Below are 24,033 nucleotides of genomic sequence, written 5' to 3' on the forward strand. Positions count from 1 at the left end.
ATATTCTTAGTCAGAAAACAAGTGAAAGGAAACTAATACTGAATCACATCTGTGGTAGAATGATACCTCGTGGCCTTGTGTACGTTGTACTTCATCTGGTGACTAGCATGATAGACTGGTGTCCTATATGCACATCCACAGCAATGGCAAACCCCCGGTTTTATGAGGATACAGTATAGTAAGAAGCAGAGGTCAGCAGCCTTTGAGGAAAGCTGACCAAAGTTTTTGTGTGCTGTTTTTTACATGTTTACAAATGCGGGAACAGCCAGAAGGCGCTGCTGCGTGGACACAAAGTATTACTGAATGCTTTATTAGCCATGTCTTTCATCTGTACTAGATACTTGTAACTTCTGGAAAACTTTGATTCAGTGGGAGCAGCTCCCCTCTGGTGCTTTTCCTAGGAGTTGGTGGCTTGCAGTCCTCACCCAAAATCTTTATGGGCCTGAGTTACTGGTGCTTGTGTGATGAGTTGCTGAATCTTGTACTAAAAACTCGCTGTATCCCAACTTTTGTCAGGGTGCTGAAGGAAAGCGTTTTTCTGGATGCTTTTAGCCTCATTCAGTGTTCTTCAGGAATTGTCCATTCTATATTGTGTTCACTTAAAGTAAAATAAAAGGTAGTAAAGGTTGTGCTACTACCTCTTGGCAATAATGTTTGGTCACTGAGCAGGTATTTCTGCTTCCTATTTGTTCCATCAGTTTTGAAACAGCCTCTCAATTTGATTTCCTTTTAAAAGCATTTTGCTGTTTGCTTGTTATTTTATGTTCTCAGCTGGATTGTATCTGAATCTGGGACCAGACTGAATTTCAGTTGTGTTCTTAAGTTTTTGACTTCAGGACAGGGAAGTAAAGTTGTGCTTGAAAAATAACATGTATCACAAAGCTTTCTTGTGGGATGCTTGGCATCAGTCAAACTGACTTTAGCCTTGATGAAGTTAAGCAGAAGCTGTTGGTCCATATTCTTAAACATTTAGGTGGCAAAATCTGGGTTTTTTCCTCAAATGTTTATATGCTTACTGTCTTTGTGGTTGTGGTGCTCATGATTCCTAGAGAGCTGTAAGTTTCCAACAGTGTATACAATGTAGTAAGAGAGCGGAGGGCTTCCTTACTTGTATTCTTGCAAAAGTGATGTTGTTTAAAACAGTGTTTTAATAAATACACATAATGTAGCCTTTAATTTCATTGAAGGAAAGTTCACCATAGGAGGAATAGAAGACAGTGTATTGCTCTAATGTTTATTATGAAGGGTTTGTAACTCTTCCTATAAAGAGTACTGAACCTGTAAATGAAAACAATATTATTTGAGTCAGGACAACATTTTCAAATAGTGCAGTTTAAATACGCTAATTGAGCACAGAACTAAAAGGTTTGTGATCATTCATTGCTTGTATGGAAAAATCGACTGCAATTGCCTGCTTAAACAGAAGTGTCTAAATTATTATATTAAAAACAAAAAGGCCTTTCCAAATAGTTGGTAGCCCAGACCAAAAATTTGCCAAAACCTAAAACTTATCCACACTATTGGCTAAAGAATCACTTTTGAACTAAGCGAAACAGAGCCTAAATTCATTCCTTTGTGTTGACGATGTAGTTACAGAACAGATTATTACAACCTCTTGAATTAAATCACTGCCTCAGATTCTTTGAATTTGTTTCAGTTGTTTGTATTGCTGTTACCTTGCCTGCCCTTCAAATGGGATGCATTCAAACCTGAAGTTCAGATTAAAACAACCCCAAACTTTTTAATTTTAAATTTTAAGTCTTGGTAAATATATTTCTGCTGTTACTAGAGGACTGATGCTATGAAGGCTTTTGTTCTAAATAAATATTCATTGTGAATTTTATGGGGATACTAATTTTTATGTACCTCTAGTTAGGTGAATAAAATATATAAAAAGCAGATCTTGTTTACCCTTTCCCCTTTGCATACCTGAACAACTTCAGTCACTAAGTCTGAGCAAACAAAATGACTAAGTGTTTTCACTTTTTGCATTAAAAAGCTTAAGTTACAGAAATGTACTTCTGATTTTGAGTGCATTGGAATGTATGTATTTTGCTATGCTCTGTTCTGCAATCTGATTTCCTTCCTATATATATATACAAACCGTAAGCTAAGCAATTTTATTCACTGAAATCAGTTCTTAATCCTGAAGAGTCTGTGGCTCAGGTTTCACAGATCAGCTTTTAGTGCCTTTTTAATTTTTTTAATTCTGTGTTTGCCAAGTAAAAATACTTCTATTTATTGAATGGTAATGGTTGCCAAAGCATATTTAAAATAAAACCCCCACCAAGTTAGAGCTTTTATCTTTTTAAAGATGTGTTTGCATTTTGGTCAAAATGTAAGATACAGGGTTTTAAAGCAAAATGTTACATATGCAGGTATTCACCAGCTAAGAACAGTGTGTGTTGCTTGGAAGCAGATAATGAAAAAGATTTCTCTTCTGTCTTCATGCCAGGCCCCAGTGTTTTACTGAACTCTATACATGGCTGTATGTTCCCTGGAAATTGAACTACACGTGACCCCGGTTACGAGAGAAATTTGGTGGTTTGAAGGATTTTTAGGAAAATGCTTAAGGTGCAAATGTACTGCACTGTGAAGAATGATAAGAGTTGTTGGAGGTGGCCTGATGCTTCTAAGGAGCAAACCTGCTAGATGGTGCATAATGTATTTCTTTATTATTGCTAATGAGCTATGTGGTGGTTTCCTTTGGCAGAGATTCTGCAGTAACTTCCGTGATTGGATATCTGAAATGAGATGTATAGTCTTAATACTGAAGCCAAAGGAGCCCTGTGGTGCTTCACTCTTTCAGACATGTTCAGCAATTTTGTTCGCTTTTTTGTGGGTTTTGTTTTGAAGGCTGGGGGGGGTGGGTGGGTTTAATTTGCAAGAAAAAAAAGTTTACTTTCAAAAGAAACATGCATTTCTTGGCAGTTCTTTGCAGAAGCGAAGATACAGGGTCGGGCTTTTTGCAGAGCTGAGTTACCTGATGACATACAGTGAATATCCATGGCTTTTGATAACCTGAATGTCTCCGAGGATACTAAGTGGTGAAGGGTCCAGATGTGTAAAACTGGCTCCTTGAAGGTGTGGATATTCAAGATAAGAGAGAGGAGAAACTTGCTTCTGCATATTCCAAGCTGTAGCTGGGCAAAAGATTGTTGGTCTTCAGAATTTCTGAGCTATCCCCCTGGAAACTGCTGAGGTAGGAATTAACACCACAGTTTCAGGCCCTGGAGTCCTGGTGCCTACAGGCAGAGGGCTGTTTGCTGTGTGCCATCTGTGGGGGCATGAGTGAATTTCATTTACAGGGAAAGATTTCTGTCTTAACTTCCTTCCTATTAATCTAGCTGATCCAGCCCATTTGTAATTTGAATTGTCCTGTAGAGGTTGGTTCCTAAGCCTGGGACATTTAAGATCTAGAAAATTTTTCTAGTGCCTGTAATTATGGTAGAAATCTATTTGAGCACGTACTGCATATATGTAGGAGAGGCTAATCGGGCTTCCCCGACTTCTATGACTATTATGCATTCTTTTTAAAGAACTGAACTGTATTCTTTATGCTTTAAAAACCCTAAACTCGCTGTTTCCGTGGTGGTTGAAATTTCCTGGACTGAAGAATGGCATGCTGATTACAAAGAACTTGTTACTGATTTCAGTGGTGCTTGTGAAGAATTCTGCTACTGAAACATAAAGCATGCGTACCTGTATTAGCTTGTCTCAGGAAAAATGTGAAAGGTCTGTCTGCTTTGAAAATAGGTGTTCGAGATCTTTTTAGTAATACCATTACTGTAATACAACAAAGAAAACATTAGTAAAATGTGCCCATTTTTTCCCCATCTTCTGTACTGTGCCCTCAAGCTTTGATGTTTAGTACCTTGAGTTTTGAGTTGCTCTTCTGCTTTAAGAATAAAACAACAATTTTATCCAACAGTGAAATCAGTCTTGATGAGTGAACAACTGAAGTGTTGTGAGACTACGTGCAGGTGATTTGTGTGTATTTCATTGCTCAAGTGGGTCTGTCTGGATTTCAAAGGTAATGTAATTTTTGTTGTTATCACAGCCCTATCTGCTGAAGTCACACCATGCTATCCCTGTTTGCTATTCCTAGCTACGCTGTTCTGGTAAAAAAGATAAAAAGGCACAATGTAATCGCTTTTCTAAATGGGAGACAAAGAGCAGAGAACTATCTACGTTGTCCTGGAATTTCTTTGTCGGAGATCTCATCAAAACCTAAGTATCCTTGATCTCAATTTATGACTGTCTGTCCCCTCTCTGGTTGTGGGTTAATTAGATTAAATAGAGTCCTTAAGAATTACGACAGCTCAGCTATCACTAAAATACATCTTGTTTAAATAAATTCTGCCTTGAAGCTATATAGTATTAACAATACATTGTCAAAAAACCCCACAACATCTAAGCCCTCCAGATTTGGATTATTTTTTTAATGAGCAGTTAAAACAATGGAATTCACTTGAAAAGTCAAGTAACTCAGTAAAACTAGTTTGAGTGGCAATATTTCAGTACTCCTTAAAAAAATTGCCACTTTAGCTTTCAAGCCACCATGTGACTAGAGCCAGATCTCTTAAAGCAAACAATAAACATAATGATATCTTTTAAAATCAGCTGCTTAGCTTGATCTGACTGGAGTTAGGGGGAGTTTGGGCATTTGTTTCAATGAGGTAAAGGTCTGATGTCTGATTACTATCACTCTTTAGTTGTGGGTATGTAATTGAAGCCATCTAAAATTTTTATTTTGTATGGGAATTAGCAGAAAAATTACCAAAAATACTAATACCTCAATAGAGAAGAAAATGGTCCTAAAATTTAAAAATGCACAGCTCTGCAGAAAGATTAACTTAGTTACATCAAATTTTCACTGTACACCCACATATGTACAGCATGTGTCTTATTTAAAGTTGTTGCTGGAGGAGTACTACACCAAATCAGGTGTGCTCAGGTTTCTTTTGGCATTGTGGTGGTGGGATGTCTGGAGTGAGGGGAGGTACACCTGGCAGAGCAGCCCAACATCGTGGGCACCGCAGTGAGATGCACAGAAGTGTTCTCCTTACATGCCCCTTGGATTTCTTCCTGGAAGCAAGGAGGGGAAGGGCGAGATATGAGAGACACCCAGATCTTGACCTGATCTGCAGTCAAGGACCAGCAGCATTTGCAACGTGCATGTGGAGCACGTCTACAGCTGGCACAGCCCAGAGAAGCAGAAAGGCGAGATGTGGGTAATGATCACCCTTCTGTGCTATGTTTGAACAGCTTGAGGACATGTTCAGCCTCTCAAGAGAAGCAACCAAGTGGCGGTAATGCCTATGAAATCCATGCAGGGTTCTAGGGTTGCTGTTGCCTTTCACACCGATTTGTAGCATCTCTGGAGCATCTGAGGCTTCCAAAAGGGAAATAAAAAAAGCAGGGCCCACCTTTGATAAGGTTCAAGTGACAGAAAAATGGGGATTGCGTGACTCAATAATTTTAGTCCCCCTGTTTTATGTAAATTGTGATTGAGGATTTCTATTGGCATGTCATGCAGTTAGTTTATGAAGGTCATTTATTGACTTTCTAGTCCACAGCTGAGATTTTACTCTGAATCTCCCCACTCAGCCAGCCCCAGCTGCTTGTGGAGAAACGATGTCGGCAGAAGCGCCTGTACACAGAGGTCACGCTTTGAGGTATGTAAGAAACAAGCCTGTCTTCGTCTTCATGAAGACAAAACTTTCCCATAATTACCTTTAATACTATCAAAGAGATCATCTTCAAAAAACAACCACTGTAAGATTTCAGGAGCTATAGATAGGTTAGTAATTCTCTTTTCATTCTTTGCTTTTATGATCTGAGCAACCAGACTTATCCAACAGAAAAATAAGTGGTTTATTTTCTCAAACTGGATTTTCCATGGGCTGGCAGAGCTGGTTTTCACTTGAGCCTTTGCATGTTAGTCTGAGATAAAAAGATTCATCAGGTTCTTATAAACAAATAGAAAGGTAAAGTGAAACTGTGTTAAATATAAACATTTAAATTTAGGTTAGGCATGCATTTAAACACTACCATGCTTTTTTTTTTTTTTTAGATAAAAGGCTGGTGGTAGTTTCTGTAGTGATAAACTCCAGAAGTGAGAAATAAAGTCTGTATATTTGATTTACCTGTAGCTCCTGATGCCTTTGTACCATCTTCTGTTATTTCAATCTCTGCTTTGTGAATAGCTTCTGAAATATAAAGACTGTCTTGCTCTTCAAAAAAAACAGAAATTAATATTAATAGTTATTTTCTGAATTTCATTGTGAATGCCTTTTTAATTTTTTTGATCCAGAATGCTTTTACTTTTTTCTGAGAATCTAAGGATCACATAACTGTTAGATGTTTCAGAGGGGCAACTAATTAAATGGCTGAAAGTGAACTGCCCTGCAGGTTGGCTAGGCCAAAGAATTCCAGTCCCTTGGCATTTAGCTGGAGCAGCAGTAATTGCATCATCACCTGATGTTGCTAGACAAATAGCAGTGTATGCCTGGCCCCTACTCTATTCCATTTTAAAAAAATGAATCTACATTTTCTAAAATATTATTCTTAAGCTAGCACTGCTACAAAATACTTAATTCTTAGAAAGGATATAATTTTAGACTGTGTAGCATTCCAGGAATTTGCTTCAATAATATGGAGTACATGCTTTGCACCTTTCTACATGTGAACTGATGCTGAAAACAATACATGTCATGTTATTAGCTTTTCTTCTGTCAAATTCATTCCATTGGTATCCTCAGCACATCACGTTCAGAAAGACAGCACAGTATAAACCTGCCTTTTAGTTGCTCTTTCTGTATCTGGCTTCCATGTTAGAAGATCCTCAGTTCTAGTTCTGATGCAAATACAGATTTTTTTCATACCTGTGCCTGATATGAATGAGCATAGACAGCCTGAACACCTAAGCTGTCTTAATGTTATGGGCTTTTTAGCTCAGCATGTAGCTGAGATAGTATGACTACTTTGTTCTTGTAACAGCATGTTCTTATATGCAGGGAACTTGGAGAATAAGCTAAAACACTCGTGTGCCTTGAACTTACCTGCCTAAACATTTCCTCTGTCACAGAGCACAGCTTGCTTGGTGGCCCAAATGCCTCTTGACTTTCATGTGAGACTGCTTTCAGGCAAGCAGTGAAATTCTTAAAGGTTGACTACTGTGAATGCAAAGTCGAGGTATTTTTCTGCGTAAGGGCATTTCTGCTATTGGCTACTCATTCAGATTTTCTTTCTAGTCTGAGGGAGGGGAAACAACAAAATTTTGACTGCAAATGTATCAGTGTAAACCTGGAAGAGCTGTGAGGTGTCTTCATATTTTTGCTAATGGTGCCCACTACAATCTGGCCCATTTCCACTGATGTCCAACGGTGGGATTTGGGGTCAGGCTACAGAAGAGCATCTCTTTGCCACAATGCGGGAACATCTTTAGAGTGAGATAATGCATGAGAAAGGGAAAATTGGGTTACTTCAGGGAAGACAGCATGCTGCCTCTCTGTACTGCTGCCAGAGGGAAGCAGGTCCCTGGAGAGTGAGCGTATGAATGCACACATCTGACTGGCCCTGACTACAGAGGGAACCTTAAGTCGCCAATTTTAATATCCTCTTTTCCCTCAGTTCTACCCACATTTACCTATTTTTTCATTTTTATGACTGTTTTCCCACTATACGAACAACTGAGTGCTGAATGAGAATTGCTACCTGGAGAAGTTTCCAGGCTGTAGTGGAAAGCAAGGCTACATGGTGAGAGTAGAAACTAAGATAGGACAATGTATGAATTGAGGAACCATTGGAAGGCAAATTGTAGAAAAAAATTCTCTTCAGGAAGAAATGATGGGACTGTGACATAAAATGGAACTTGGAAAGAATTTCAGCAAGACACTAAGAAGTGTCACAAGTCTCCTTCTTCCCGGCTGACTGCGGAGGGCAGAAATCAGCAAGATTGAGAGTTTTTTTCTTTCTTGTCTGAATCTGGGAATAGAATCTGACATATAGGTGAAAACAAGGAAATACTGAAAGAGCATTTTATCTGTTTCTATCTGAATTTTGTCCAGTCAAAAATCTGGGATGGAAACAAGACACAACTGGGGAGAGGCAGAATTTTTTAAATTAGATATATCTAACATACTTTGGAGGGGAAAAAAATAGAAGCTTTCAGGCATAAGGAAGCTATTCCAGGTTTAAAATGGAGTAACACATTTGTTTGCTAAATGTGATTGGAGAATAAATATTCTGAAGATTATGGCTTCTGCTTCATATGGAGGAGGAACTGAAAACTTGCCTGTTCTTTTCCCAACTGTATCTATTGGTTAAATAGAAGATAAACCTTCCTTATAAACTCTGCTTCGTGTAACTTAGACTGTCATAGCTTTAACCCTACTACTATGACACAACTGAGTAGTATAAGAGTAGAACTCAGAAGGGCCTCAACATATCCTGTAATCCATAACGGCCACAGGCAGGGTCAAATACTTCTACAAGCCTTACCCTGTACGACAAAAGCCACAAAGTTGCCTACGTAGGAAAGAAGCTGCTAAATGATAATGTTTATGGTGGAGTTCATTTTCTCAGAGTGTTTATCTTGTTTAAAAAGATGTTAAATTTATAAAATACACCCTTATGCACTTTATCAGTATATCAACAATTGTTTGCAACAAAGCAACAGGCTTTAACAAAAGAGTGGGCAGTAATAAATTATTTTAATGTGCATGTCTGCAGTTTGAGATATATATTGCAATAGAACTACGCTGTATTCAATTTTAAAAGCAGAATCAAAAAAACCCTGAGTAACGTGCCTTCTGAGGTTCATTCCGGGAAAGCAACTTTTCTGTAAAAGGAGATTTGTCTGAATTGGAGGAATTTCATTTTATTCAATCACATGCACAAGAATTGCATGTACTCTGCATCTCTCTGGGCAACTTCCCCTCTGACTCTTTGCTATGAGTAGAAATTACTTAAGTTTAAATAATTTGTATTGCTGGAAGTAGTCAAAAGAAAATAGATAATTTTGAGGGTTTTTTATTTAATATTAAATAAGAATAAAAATTTTCCAGAGAACAGAATAATTTCAAACTTCCAAAATAGCGACAGGTTACAATCATAGCACTAGTATTTTAGCAAAGAAAAAGTATAATTTAGTCCACTGGTCACTGGATTAACAAGACAATGTAGCATGGGCATATGTCAATATTGTTTGTGGTGTCAGGAGCTGGAATTACAGACTTGTTAGGCCAGCATCCCTAACTGTGAAATGACTTTTAAAAACACAAATATGAATGCAAGTTGTACTAAAGCATCCCAGGTTTCTGAATAAATATCCATTTCCCAGGCCTACACTGACTTCATGATTTTAATCTTAAAGAAAGGAGGGTGGAAAAAGCAAGACCAAAACTAACCCTGTCCCTTTCAGATTCCTTTTTCCTATAAAACAGCAGTTCAAAATACAATTGCCAATAATAAATTAGAACAGTTGGGTGTGAATTGTGTTTTAGAGTTTCACAGAGGAAGAAGTGTGATCAGTGCAGAAGATCCAGCTCTATTGAATCCTTCACTTGTAAGAGTCTACAACTATTGGGTTAGTGATCGTTTTTCTGTCAGTCAAGCCTCTTACCTGAAATGCCTTTAAAATTAGCAGTGATGGGATCAAATGCATCTCTAATTCCCAAGGCAGAAAAAACTGTCTTTAGGTCAAAAAGGCTTTGAATACTGAACCTGAAATAAGACAGATTTTATTTAAATGCAGGATTTGTAGTCTCACAGAGCTAAAAAGTGGAACAGATGCAATTTATTTCAAGCCTTTGCATTTCAGCCATCTATTTCTGTATGAGCACAATATGTTCCATCTGATTAAGTGTACTTTGCAGAAAAGCAACTTCTCTTCATGTGAAGACCTTAACAGAAGGAATCCCTTGCCTCCATCTATTGCAATCAGACTGCCTCTCAGTCTTCTTGACACATGAACTCTGTGTTTCCCCAATTGTCCTCTTTTTAACAATCTTTTTGGCTGTAACAAAGGGCCTCTTGAAATATTTGCCAAAGATTAGCTTGGAGAAAAAATTATGAATGTACAAATTGTTTTTCAGTGCTTCGTTAACACAAGGAATGTGTTGTAAGAGATGTGTAATGAAGCCCTTCTGTGCTGATCCATACAATAGGTACAGCCACAAAAGGCCCTTCTGCACCTAATTCCTCCTGCTGTGCAATTTTATTTGAATAGATGATAGAAAACACCTCCAGGACAAGTGCATTTGCTAGCAATGGCAAATGACTAATGTGGAAAATGGATGGCTGAAACTTGCTTTGTGCACAGAAAGATGGGTATGACTGCTGGGGGACCCAAGTTCTTTGTAGAGTACTTTTGTAGTATGCTAGCAAGTTGTAAAAATAAGCTATTGTCTTAATTTTTTTAAAGGTTATATTTTTATTCTTTCTTAAGCAAAGAGTAAAAATTGAGTGTGGGAAAGGGCCAGAAACTTTTCTGTTTTAGATCCTTCAAGAATTGTTATACCCCAAATAAATTTTAAGTAAAAGCTGTAGGATCAACAGAAATACTTGTGTTTTTAAAATACTACAGAGCATACCAGAAAGTTTTGGTGTTCTCAGCCCACCTCTTCATGACTTAAGAAAGGGTTAGAGCTTTTCTGATCATGTGATGAATAAAAGAAACAAAAGCATCTCATTAGGATTTTGCCTCACATATTGCTCATGTCAGCACTATCACACAGAATTCTGGCAACTGAAGTAGTGAAGCCATCTTGGAGTTCTAAGATTGCTTACCTAGGCAGAAAAATGTCCATCTTCATTCTCTTTAAGCTGTTGGCCCAGAGGGTTATGGTTTTGGCAGAAAGGTGAGACTCAATCTGGGACAAAGATGTTCTTTTGTGGCTGGGAAGCACTAGGAACATGCTGAGTTTCTCCCCCAGGTAGGGTAACTCAACCACGCTGAAAGCCTCTAGAGCTGCAGTCTGGAACTGGCCTGTGGGTGGGCAGATGCAGATCTGATTTCATCATTCAAGTGGGGAAAAAAGCCCCAAACGCACAACCCAACCCTGGGTCAGCAGGTGGTTCAAAACGGCAGGGATGGGATATAAGGGGTTGTCTCTAACACATGGGCTCTTGCAGCCAGCTCGGGTTATTAACTTGCAGCAGCGGCTCCTCCGAACAGAACTGATTGTGTGATTATAAATTCCTCGTCAGAAAAATGCTAGTAATAGTACCTGAAGTACTGTCTCAGCAGAGCACGGATATTTTATTGCTTTCTCATATAGCTGTAGTCCTTGCTCAGAGTTTAAAAACATTATTGAGGTAACGACAGTAGCTTTATGGCAACTGTTCCTCTAATGCGTGTTTTTGGAACAAACTTACAGTTTTCTAATATCTCTCATTAAAAATTTGCTGCTGATAGAAATTACAAAACCAAAATTGAGTGTCCTATTTAATTAACTGAAGTGTACTTTGCCTCATGTTTCCATCTTCACTACCTTTAAAAATCAGTTTAAACTTTGTTTAAAGAAACAAAGTTACATTAAACAATATATTAGTTAGGTTTATGCTTATTTAAGCACCAAATTCCTTATTTTTTAAAATCTAGGCACAAAGATTTAGCAAAATCAGATGAAAGTTAGAAAAACTAGTCTCAAAAGTACAAGCTGGTCGGCTTCCAAACTCATAATTAGGTTTGCAATGGTTTGTAATAGCTATTTAAAAGTACCCTTTTAGTTCCATATTTCAAAGAAAAATTAATCCAGGCATTTCTAATGCAGTCTGTTATACAGTAGAACAGATTCAATTATTATAATTTTACTTTTTTTTTTAACTGTTAATCCAATAAATAGCATTTCAGGAACACTCAGCAATACCTAGCAGGCCAGGAGTTAAATACAAGTTGCAAGCCAACGACTTGGTGCCTTTGCTGCAGGCCATCCAAATACTGAATCTGCTCCTTCATCCAGCTGTGGTAGTTGTATCTTCAAGGGTAGATACTCTTTTTGAGTCAAGGGTTATAAACAACAGAATATAGGTAGCTCATGTTCATAATATCTAAATATTTGCCAATAAATATATAGTAATAGGGTGTCTCAACTGTGTAGTCCACAACATTCATTAATTTTGCAGATATGGACTATATAGGATTCATTAAGTGTTGATTATTCTGCTAGATTCAATTTTAGGCTCTTAGATTAGCCCTCCCACCATGCAATGTGGGGAGGGAATTATGCTGTTAAAAACACCTTCCAGCTTGTGGATCATTTGCTGGGATAAGACCTTCTGGTTTATAATGGGCAAGCAGGAAAGATGGACTGGTCGTGAATGGTTTAATTTGGGGGCACGCTGATATTTTGAAGTCAGCACATTCTGCACAAAGGTTATACAGTCCTTATTTGTTAATTAGAAAAAAATAATAAAATTTGAGATTATTGACTCATAACATTTAGTGTTACTTACTTGAACTGAATTTGAGCATCCCATAAGGATTATATATATGCTAAATCAGTATTCAAGTATAGTTAACAAATTGCTTGGAAAAATGAATATGTAAAATAGCCGCAGTGTTTAAAAGGCATGTGTAAACAGTAATGTTGACATTTTCTTAGAGCAGTGTTAATTGTCCCCAGGCTGATTTGTTCTCTGTAGTGATATTAAAAAGATAACAAATGTTGTAAATGTTGCAATTGATAGCAGGCCACAGCGACTCTTTCTCACTCTGTGTGTTGTATCCCGATGGGAGACAGCTGCTATCATTTAATAATGAAGGAAAGTTATCTCATGCCTCTGTTTTGTTGTACTGAACCAATCTTTTATATTGATTTATAACTGATTTGTTAGAAGAGTTTCTAGCATTTCTAGTGATAAAAACTGAGTTGGTCCTATCAAATCTGACAATCATCAATCTTTAAATGGTCTTTTTAATTTCAACTTTCTTCATAAGTCTCTCTCTAGCTGTGGAGAACTCACACATTTCAGACTGGATGAGAAGGTAACCCCAGTATTTTGGCTAACTTTATTTTTCTGGGCAAATACTTAATGCTTCAGCTGCCTACTTAAGGATAATAGGGTGGAGTTCTTGTGTTTAGCCAAGTGGTCAGACAAGCACAACTAACTTGATTTCATCAAGTTTGCAAGGGATCGGGAGCAAAAACATATGGTCAGTCAATGCAACTCAGCTGCTAAATTTCTGGTCACTGGTTTTTACCTGAGAACTTCACTTGTAGAAGCACTGGCAGCCCCTTTCCTTCCTGCCTTCCATCATGTTAGACCTCTCATTTCTTTATCTCATTCTACTAAAAGAGAAAGCTCAGAGAAAAGTTCTGTTCCTGAACTAACAGGTGTATGTTAGTCCCAAGAAACCTGTTTGTTTGCCTGAATAGCTTGCGAAGCAAGGAAAGGTGAAGCTATCCCAGACACCAGGAGTAGCAAAGCCCCCGCAGTGAGCTGGCGGTACAAAATCACCTAGGGCTGAAAGATCACGGGTTGATGTAGTGATTTATGTTGCTCAACAATGAGGTTGATGAGGTGTTGGGTTTTGGAAAGGGAAACTGCACTCCTTAGTAAAGTCAATTAACTTATAAAAGATTGAAGCGTAAGGAGGATGGGAGGGCTCCAAGTGAGAGGTGTGAATGCACTTAGGAGCTGGCAGTCCCAGCAGGAGGAAGAAGCGTGGCAGACACACCATGGATGTCCTGGAAGAGGAAACACCACAAAGAAAGATGTAAAGACAAACTTGCAAAAAGCAGGAAAATGTAATTCCTTAGCCAGGTGAATTATGGTTCAGATATAAAAAGGCATAGAAATAACAAGCTGCCAACTGCCTGCTTGATGTGACCTGCACAGAAAAGGAAAAAGTTTTAGCCATATAAACAAGAGAAAGACAAAGACTGGTGCTGCTGAACACTGTGAATTAAATTTTTTTTTAGATTCATCCCAATTATTTTCTGGAACTGCTGGGAAAGAAAGAATCTGATGATATAGCAAAGGATAATGGTGAGCTTCCTAATGGAAATGAGGAAAGAACACGAGGTATTACAACACCAGAGACAGAAACAGAGTTTACACTGCTTGAAAGAGACAAATAGTAATATGGGGATCTGGATGATCACCACACCAGAACATGAAAAGAACTTGGATGTGGAATTGCAAATGGGTCAGCAAAGATTTTTAATGGACTGTGGATTCAGTTGTTTCCCATGACTGGAAAACAGTAGTACATTTATAAGAAAAAGAAAGTAATCTGGGAAATTTTAGGTCTTTGCTTGAGAGAACATACTCTGGAGAAAAGAATAATCAAGCCACAGAGAGAAATAGGAAGTGAGATAAACTGCAATATCAGGTAGACCCTAACAAACAAATCTCTAAGCTTTTTTTACTTAATAGCTAATTCGATAAAAAGGGATAGATCCAACAATCTAGTTTTAAGTAAAATGTTAAGCATAGCTTTACTGTGGCATTATTTACAGGTAGAAGCAATGGCAATTAAAGTGAGAAATTGAAGGCAGCAAGCAGCCGCTTGAAGGCAAAACTACAATGAGCCAAGTTAGAAGAGGGGCTCCCAGACTGAAAAGAGGTTTCCAGGGGCTTTCCAAAGTATGGCCAACACTCAAAGCTTCCATCGAAGAAAGTCGAGCAGTGAGGTTACCGTGATGACTGGAGTGGTGGAAACTGACAGTTCAAAAAGTCATGTCCCTGTGGGGATTTCCTTCCCCTTGGTTTACCTGGGACTCATCAGCTGGAAAAAAATGGAGAAAGAAAAAAGGCCCAGGTGGATTCAACCTTGGGCAACTACCCTGAGCTGATTCTGCAGTGCACTACACAAGGTGTTTTTAGCAAGTCATAGAAATACGAAGAGCGTTTTATTGAGCAGGTATATGGCCTCATCAGAAGCCTTATGTACGTTCCTGGTCATTTATTTTCAAGAAAGATTAATTTGAATTGGAAAAGTGCAGGAAAGGACTAATAGTGTTTTGGAGTATGTTTTTTAAATAGTTTAGAAGAGCCTGGTGTCTTCAGCTTAGTTAAGAGGAAACTGAGAGGCAGCTTGGTAAATCGCCAGTACCGACTGTATTGTGAGTAAATATCAGAGCTGAAGAGAAACTATTTACTTAAAGGATAAAGCTGGTGTGATGAAAAGAGATATAAATCGGTCTCAAAAAAAATTAGCCTTTGAATTAGGAAGGTTTTTACCCAAGTGCAGTTCTGAAATTTAAGGTAGAAGGGAAAGGAGCTTTTTATATTTTTGAAAGAGCTAATTGGCAGAATTCGTGGTGGTAAAAAATTAAGCCTGCAGCAGGAGTCCTTCTGTCAGCAACCCACATACTCCAAGCCTTTGAAAGGAACATACACTGTGTTCATATGTTATACAAATAAAAGTTTAACCTGTATTTATAATTTTAAGCCCATGCTGAGACCATCCACTGATTTGATATAAAGGCCATTAAAAAAATATCTCCCCTTTGTTTCAGAATTTGGCCCCGAAGATTTGCAGTTTTACCCTAAAGCCTTGGAGACAGGCTGTGACCACAGGCAGGAGGGATGGGTGCGCAGTGCTGGTGTGACCAGTCATACTATCCTCTGTCTGGTGTTTATGCACTCAAGAGCCAAAGAGTGATTAGGCTGAGGACCAAGAAATTTCTCACCCATCTCACAAATCAAATCAGTAGGGGCTTGATATAGTTTCTTTTCTTAACTGCCCCTCTGTCATGAGGTCAGATGTGTTTCTTACAGCCCTCCCTTCCTAGGCAGCTTTATTTAACAAGCTCCATGTGATTGCAATGGACTTTGTATGCTGTGGTACCCGCAGTTTCTCCTGTTCCCTTCTCCTGGAGTGTTATTTTGGTGCCTTTCGGTTGTTTGCTACAGCTGACAAGTTCATTATGGAGTGCTGGGCAGTGTTGGTCTTTTAGGGATGGGGCATGGACAGCAGACATTTTAGGAACCGTTTTGAACCCAGGTTCTGTTTCGTGATTGCCTGGGATTATATGGAGTCAATTCGGTCACTCAGGTGGTCTCTTCATGTGATGGGATTCCTTCCGAGACTTCTCTAAGCTGGCAAAGCAACATATCTTAGTGTGGTATCTGTGGAAAGTAAATAAATGAAACTGTTCCATGTTCTACAACAGAGCAAATCTGGATCAAGGACAGTTACCGTAGTTAACTTCAGCTGTGTGATGCATTGTGGGCACTTTCAGGGTTGAGCCCTCTGCTGTGGTGAAAGGCAACATCTGGGTATCCAAAAAGGAAAACTTCTTTTGCCACGTGCTTTTGAAGTACATGGTGCTCACCAAGGCGACCTGGCTAAGCGGTGACCCAACGTTCTCCAACAGCATGCCAAGCACATCCCCATCTGCATGGAAAAAGAGGCAGGGAGGAGGACACACACCACTCTACTTGCCCAGGCCTAAAGGCCAGGTCTGTGTGAGTAAATAAAGCAAATCACAACCACTCTCCATCCCTAAGGGCAAGAGGCACAAAAGGCACTGTTAAGCTGTCTGCCTTTCCCTCCCCACCTGTACGTGGACCTCGTCGGGGTTGCCTGTTGGTCCATGCTCTCTCCAGAACTGAGCTCGAGTTGGTGAATGTTGAAGGCCCAAGCTGTGCCAGGACTACGCTACTCACTGAACCGCATGGATGACAGCAGCCCAGTTCTTGGCACCATGCCCTGGGTCCAAGTGGTTTTCTGGATTAAATTTGCCTACACATATCTTGGAGCGGTTCATTGTTAGCACCAGAAATCCCACATGAAATGGATTCACTATTACAGACCACTTTATGAAGTAACTAAGTCAACTAACTCATATCCTAATTCTCCCCATCTCCTGATTACTTGGCAGTTCAGCTGACCCTGCTTTGGGTACCTCAAAGATTTTTGAAAATGTGACCCATTTTTAATTCATCGATACGCGTGTGAGCCCCGCAATATGAACTCCCATTTCAGTATCTGCTTCTAGGACGATATTTTTCTAACATGAAACTGGATCACTTATTGCAGTTCATATGAGAAGGACAGAAATCTTTTTTTTCAGTAGTATCTTTAATGTGTGTCTTTAACATCGCCTCACATGTTGATGGCCAATTTAACACTCATGTAACTTAAACTGGTGGAGCAAATCAGGGACTGGTTTGCTCTGCTGCTTCTAAGGACTTGCTGTTTCAATATTTTTTTTTCATTAACACAGAATTTAATTTCATTACTTTTCTTGCTTGTGTGGAAAGTAAATTCTTTTTACTTCCCATTTTGACTTTTTAAACTCAGAGTCTGACTGCTGAGATTATGGCCCTGTGTATTCCCCACAGCAGCATGAAAGCATTCAATGCAGAAAACTAAGTCCCTGGGGAACTTGGCTGCTCCTCATTAAAACTGAAAATGCTGCAAAAGATTGCTATTTTAAAAATTAGAGGAACAAGGCCAAGCGGTTGCCAGCTTGACACTGCAAACTCACACTCACAGATTCAGACCTATTCCAGCTCGCTTTTCATGTTAGAAATGAGCATCAGCACAAGAACTTGATTTCCTGGCTCTCAACCTTGGTTTGTACAACACAGAGTGGGGCAAAAAAAATTATGTTTGGTGAAATGCAATTTTTCTCATTGCTCTTATTTTACATTATATTCATGTGCAATCATTCTCATGGGTTGTTATGTTACCTCCAAGGTTACCGGTGATCCATTCCTGTATTTGGGCTGCGGTTCTGTTGGGGTCAGTGAAGTTGGTTTGCTGCAGGCTGCTGTTTGCCCAGCGTGCAGCATGTGCAGTGAAGTGGGGCAAAAGCTGCACGCCGGCGTCCACAAAGAAGGAACATGCCAGCTGAACCACGGTGCCTTGGCTGGAGTCGGACACTCCTTCGTACACTGCATGCAAGAAATCCTGCACACTTTGATCTGCCAGGCAAGAGGGAGAAACTGCAATTACCATGTGGAGGCTAAGGATAGCACCGGGCTCTGCAGCTCTCAACTCCAGTGCTAACACTGGTGTCCTCTGAAAGTTAATGCGCTATAAGAGCTGAAGCACTCTTGACTTTATGGGGTATTACTGTCAAGCACTACTCTCAAGGACCGGTGATGCTCTGGGCATAGGAAAGTACTCTTCATATTGCTGTAGAAATCACTAGCACAGATATGTCAAGAGGCTGGTGTCACATCAGGTTCACACCTCTGTGCAAACACAGCTCTTACAGTTCATAAGGTACATTATTTTTTCTTGGGCACTCTCTGAGTTCCCGGTAGTGAGGTTGGACTTGATCTTAAAGGTCTTTCCAACCTAAATGATTCTATGATTCTATGACTGGCTGAGCTGCATATGCCACAGTACCGCCGTCTCCTTCTCCTGCCATTATCAATGCCACCCATTCCAGGAAAGGCTTCTTCCTGACTGCCCCAGGCCTGTCTCTTCTACCCTTGGCCTTTATGTGGTGTTTTGTTTCTTGAAAGGATGGTGCCCCAAACTGGCCCAGTATTGCAGATCAGCTCTGGCAATGCTAAATAGAGCTGATAGTTACTTCATGTGTGTTACAAGCAACTCTTTATACAAGCCACAACAGTGTCTCCTTTTTTTTGAAGTACGATTTTATTTCCCATTCAATATTCCTTGTTTTAATTCCTAAGAGCCCTCAGATCCTTTCCTAAAAACACTATTCTTTGGCTCATTGTTCCTCGATTTGAACAGCTGATTATTCCTTCTAAATGTAGAATTACGTACCTGCCCTTATTAAATTGTGTCCTATTCATTTCACGCATTTCTCTGATCTTCCAGGATCCTTTTAAATGCTGTTCTGGTCTTCCAAAATGCTTACACCAATTACAAGCTCAATACCATTCAAAAATTCAGTATTGTATTCTCTAGCTTGTTGTCTACTAATGAAAATTGTTGAATAGTGCCTTGGTCTCTTGCTCCTGGGGAGCTCGTGGTAGGTCAATGGCGGCAGCTTCTGTGATGGATGCAGGGATGAGATGTGGGCCCAACAGGAACAGAAGTACTGCAAACATAGAGGATCTCGTGATTTTAAAATCACGAAGTTTTCAGTAGGCTCCCCTGAGGTGTGATTTAGCAGCCATTTCTGGCTGTCATTATGTCGCACACTATAATGGTTTGTGATGGCGTGGTTCATGCTGAGGTGACCTCCTGAGGCCTGGGACTTGCACCATGTCTGAACAGTGCTGATGGGCGCTGGGTCAAATCTCAAACTTCCTGTGTTCACAGTTCGGCCCCTTTCCCATATCCCTTGTTGTGCTTTGAAGGAGGCTTGCCTATGCCTAGCCATTAAAAGTCTTATTGAGATTGTTACTTGCCTTTGAGACGTTTTCAGCTGGTTCCTCCTTTTATAAGTAAATTTTCCATAAGGACTGAGAAAAGTCTGGAGCACTGCTGTTCTTCAACAAGATATCAGTGTCTCTTGGCTCTGCAGGACCACCAGGACCTTTCTGGTTTCCCTACCAAGTGTCCCTATTTCTGTGTGAAATCTCAGCAGCTCACTGTTGTATACAAATTGCTGGCCACCATCTCCAAGGGAGGGTTCAATATCGTGCCCTTTCCTTCTCTGGGCTGCTGAATTTGGCACAGGTATTCCTCTGCCTTGGCCTGAAACCCTGGGATGCCCCAGGCAGCTCACAGGTATCTGGCTCCCCATGGCCGTGGCTGGGCTCACCATTGTGGGCTGGCTAGAAATCTTTGTTTTGACTCAAAGGAAACCTTAGATAAAGGGAAGAACCCCCCAGTTTCTACAGACAGCTGTGGGTGTAGGCAGCGCTGGAGAGAAGAGAGGGTGGGCTGCCACCTGGGACACGGGTAATTTGGGGCGGCTAACTGGGGAAGACCATCCTGCCTGCACTGACCTGTCCCAGGCTGAGTGTCAGGTCAAGGGCAGGATACTGGTGAGCCTCCAGCTGCCAGCCAGGCTATCAGGAGACTTTTACTGCATCAGTTCAGATTCTTGATGGAGTAAAGGGAGAGTTTCACATCTACCGATTTTGACCACCTGAGAATCCAGGGCGTTTTCTGACCTAATAGTGCTCCTTCAATAACCTGCAGTAAGACTAATAACCTATGGCAAGTTTGGTATTAAAATTTAGATCTATTACTTTCTAAGGTATGAAATATTGAACTCCCAGAACAGATGTCAAGAAAACTCATGCGGTCTGAAGTGTAAAGTGCTTTTCTTGTGTGTTTTGCATTAGTGTGGGAGCGTTTGGCAAGCTCTCTGGAGGATGTGAGAAATCAAAGATGTAAATTGGAAGCAGATGTTAATGTAAGGTGTGGTACCCTGAGCCTATAACTTCAGTCATCTCAAAGTGCTTAGCTAACCAAAGTCCTGAATTTGTACTTGGAGAGCAGTTCGAATTTACTTTAAAATACTCTACTGTTGATAAAACAGCAAGAAGAAAGCATTTTAAAGCACGTAATTTTGTCTGTGCTGTCTAGAGAGACATCCCTTTATACATTGTTTTTCTTAGTACTAGAATAAAGGTGAATAAATCTTCCAAACATTAAAAGAAGATTACAAGTGCAGGTTCTCTGTGAATAGTGAACGAACCATCAATGTTTTCATTGTTTTCAGCCTTCTAAGGTTTTAACCACATCCTTCATTATTGTTTAAGACAGACCAACAGAAATATTAATGCAAACGTCTAATGGAAAAAAGGAATTTTATCATATATGCATACATATGTGATTTGGTTTTACTTGTCTAATAGGAAATTTGATCTAAGTATTTGATTTATTTATTTGATTTAAACCATTTGAGGAAGTGGTTTCCTTCTCCACCACTGGAAATGCACTGTTGTAACCTATAGCAGTAGATCCCATCCTACTTTATTTTCACATTCATGCATTAATATTACTGAAAGTCAAAGCTCATGTGGCTTGTGCCACAGACAACTGAAATGCAGATAAAATGTCTGCTTAATATGATGTGCCACGTGAGAAGTAAGGCAGTGCAAAATAGCTACCAGGTCCTTAACAACCTCTGCGCTTGGCTATGTTTTGTGTGGAGATCTGTGCCTGAATGTCACTGCGCAATACTGTTCTTAAGGTTGGTTCTTAATAACTGAGCCCCTAATGACCAGAAGCGTCAAACAAAGTATAATCCTTGTATGAATTAATGTTGTTTAAAATTACCCTACTGGAATTACAGGAACAGGAGCCTTGTAGGCAAGACTTCATTGTATCAGCTGCTTATAATATAGATGCACTGTCCTTATGCCAGTACCTGCAGCTGTATCTGTATGTATCAGCCAGAGTGAGCCCTTACTGCTGTGATGGTTCTGAATATCAATGCTACAGAGAATGGTAATGGTGACGAAGGCAGGTTACCGCGCAGGATGATTAAATTGCTGTAGTGTTTTATTTTTAGTGTTCATACACTGAAAGTAAATTTTATGCTGAGAAATAGCGGTGTCATCTCTATACAAAAGTCTTGTATGTAAGCTGCAAATTTTGAAGATGAGGCAGGCATCTGCTTTTCATAAACATTGTGCCCATAGTGTAAAATAGTTTTTGACGTGTGATGTGAGATGGTAGGATAATCCAGAGCTAAAATGAAAACAGCATCCTTAGATTCAGCTGACTTAATGCTGGATTTTAAGACATCTGCCTTTTCCATATCCCTTCCAGATTCCCATTGAGTTTTATTTTAGCCTGCTTTCAGGGAAAGATGCAATTGCACCATCCATCTGTCAATGTATATCTCTGCCAGCCTGCTTCTAATAACTTTGCATCTTTTTGGCCAGTTGTAAAAACATTAGAAAAAGGTGCAAAGTCTTAAAGATAATTCTATTTCTATAGGCCTCGTAAAATTTTTCCTCTGCCTGGCACCTCCTTGCAGAGGACACAGGGGAGGCCAGGACACAATGAACCTCTGGGAAACCAGGAGCAATTCTGCTGTTTGTGGAAGTAGCTTTTCTAGATATGGTTGTATTTCAGTGCAGTAAAAGCATAAGCACTGATCCAGAAAAAAGGAACAATAACAACATGTGTATCAACTAATCCCTTGAGTTTCCTTTGTCCAGCTGATACCTGGCTATCGAAGATGGAGAAAACACTCCTAAACTACATCTTGCAAGTGAGACAGAAGTTTAGTATGATGTGTGCAATTGCTGCCTCCTTAGTAAATCTGTGAATTCAGTGCAAAATGTAAGACGAGAAGTATTTTCTTTAAGCAGTACATTACCGTGAATGTTGTATCCTAGGGCATCCCGCAGCTCCATAAAGGTATTTCCTTGAGCTCCAAACTGCAGCAGCTCCAAGGAGACAGCCACGCTTGCTGGAGAGACTACCACATTGGTTCTGTTCTCTGCTTCGGACACATGCCGGTAGAGATTGATAGCAAATTCAGTCTTCAGCTCTTTCAGCTCATCATAGGAGATGCAGTTTCCTTTGGTTAAGCAGCAAGCAAACAGGATCAGTGCAGGGAAGGAAATGGGCAACATGAAGGCACACTGGGAACACTCCACCAGCTGATCACACCTGAGATTAATAATACAGAGATATTTAGAAAAGCAACAGGCTGAGCTGACAGAGGAACTTCCTCTTCCCATCAGTTTAAGATATCACTTGCAATAGTAATGATCACTGTTAAAATACTTGTCCAGGTCTACCCAGTAGCTATTGTCATTTAAAAAAAAAAGATGTAGGGACATGCTGATGACTCTGTTGACTAACAAGGGCTGAGTTTTCCAAATGCTGTACCATATAGGATGACTGGCCATTACAATGCATGGAGCCACAGAGCCCCTTGGTTAAAAAGTTAGCTCCCCGCATGCATGCTGGGACACCTTAGTGCAGTCTCCATGCTGCTGAGCACCCACAGCCCCCTTCTGTCCCCAGCAGAAAGGGGGTCACATCCGTCACTCTCAGAAGGAAGGCCACCCCTCGTGAAGTGCAGGTGTCTAACTGGAGGCTCCGGGCTGGGCTTTAGATCCAAATTTGCAAAAGGCTGGCTTCAAATTTCCCCCCAGATTTTCCTTCTATGAAATTTATCCCAGTGAAAAAAAGGTTGTATTTGCAAAAGGCACCAGTGCTTGCAGCACAAAATCAGTGCTGCGGATTTTTATGGGAAATCAGGCATTGGTCAACGTTATATTAAGAGACACTTAGATTCATATTTAAAGGTATAATGCTAAAATGACATTTCCTTACAGAATTTCGCCTTTTGAACATTGTATGCAAGTATATTTAAAAAAAATACTGCACCTTCTTTCACTGCAGGATTTCCTACAAATCTTTCTCCATGCCCTTTGCTCTAGAGAGCACCTCTAATGCCTCTTATTTACTCACAGTTAGCTCTGTTAAATTGTCTTGCCTTTCTGTGTCCTTCTGGGTGTCTGAATGGAAGCTGCCTATGTACGTCTCGTCTCCTTCTTTAATAGGTAGTGGAGTAAAGACTAAGTCATGAGACTGCGTTTAAAGGGATAGTCAGTGATCAGAGTCTCTGTCGGCGATGTCTGTACCACTCTGTCCAAATTCCTGTAGGCTACAAGCTCTATGGAGAGCCAGGCAAAGCAGCATGCCACTGACCAGCAAATCCAAGGCAAAGAACAAAAAGGTACACATGGAGATACAGTCAGCAACTTCCTTGCAAGCCCTGCTTGAGACTCATGAGACTTGTGACCTGCTGGTACCGAGCAAGGCATCTCCTATCTCTCTTCCCACCCCTCCTCCTTCTTTTATATGAATTCCATTGATTCCTCTGCCACAAAGGGGAAGAGAAAGAGCTCTCTGTGTACCAGGCACACAGCTACTTTTTCCCCCCCACTTTGAAACCTTATTCAGAAATCCCATGTAATTAAAATGTCTTTATTTGCCTTTTTTTTTTTTTTTAATGCCATCCCAAATAGCAAGGTTTTCATTCACTCTTTAGTTTCCAGTAGGAAAGAAAAAATAAAGTGGTGCACTTAAAGGAGATCAGATGGGGAAGAGGTCATTTTGAGTGAGCCAGAGGCAGAAGAGCTGTGGTTGTGACCGCTTTAAAAGCGGTTGCAGCCGTTCATGGCTTTCTCCATGTGACAGGATCAAACCCTGCCCATCGTATT

At 40.0% G+C, this 24,033-nt stretch overlaps 1 protein-coding gene across 1 annotated transcript; it reads right to left on the bottom strand.

The window, feature by feature from the left end:
* Nucleotides 1–19: 19 nt before the first annotated feature.
* On the bottom strand, nucleotides 20–22,446 carry SERPINE3 (serpin family E member 3). Its single transcript, XM_005446621.3, has 8 exons — nucleotides 22,173–22,446; nucleotides 17,656–17,889; nucleotides 16,157–16,354; nucleotides 10,795–10,993; nucleotides 9,629–9,729; nucleotides 6,150–6,236; nucleotides 3,703–3,786; nucleotides 20–1,278 (listed from the first exon to the last, which is right to left on the bottom strand). Exons 1-8 carry the CDS (start codon nucleotides 22,429–22,431, stop codon nucleotides 1,238–1,240), a joined length of 1,203 nt encoding a protein of 400 aa, XP_005446678.2. The 5' UTR covers nucleotides 22,432–22,446; the 3' UTR covers nucleotides 20–1,237.
* Between the last annotated feature and the right edge of the window lie 1,587 nt (nucleotides 22,447–24,033).

The sequence above is a fragment of the Falco cherrug genome, chromosome 2, assembly GCF_023634085.1.
Source record: "Falco cherrug isolate bFalChe1 chromosome 2, bFalChe1.pri, whole genome shotgun sequence".
NCBI classification, from domain to species: domain Eukaryota; kingdom Metazoa; phylum Chordata; class Aves; order Falconiformes; family Falconidae; genus Falco; species Falco cherrug.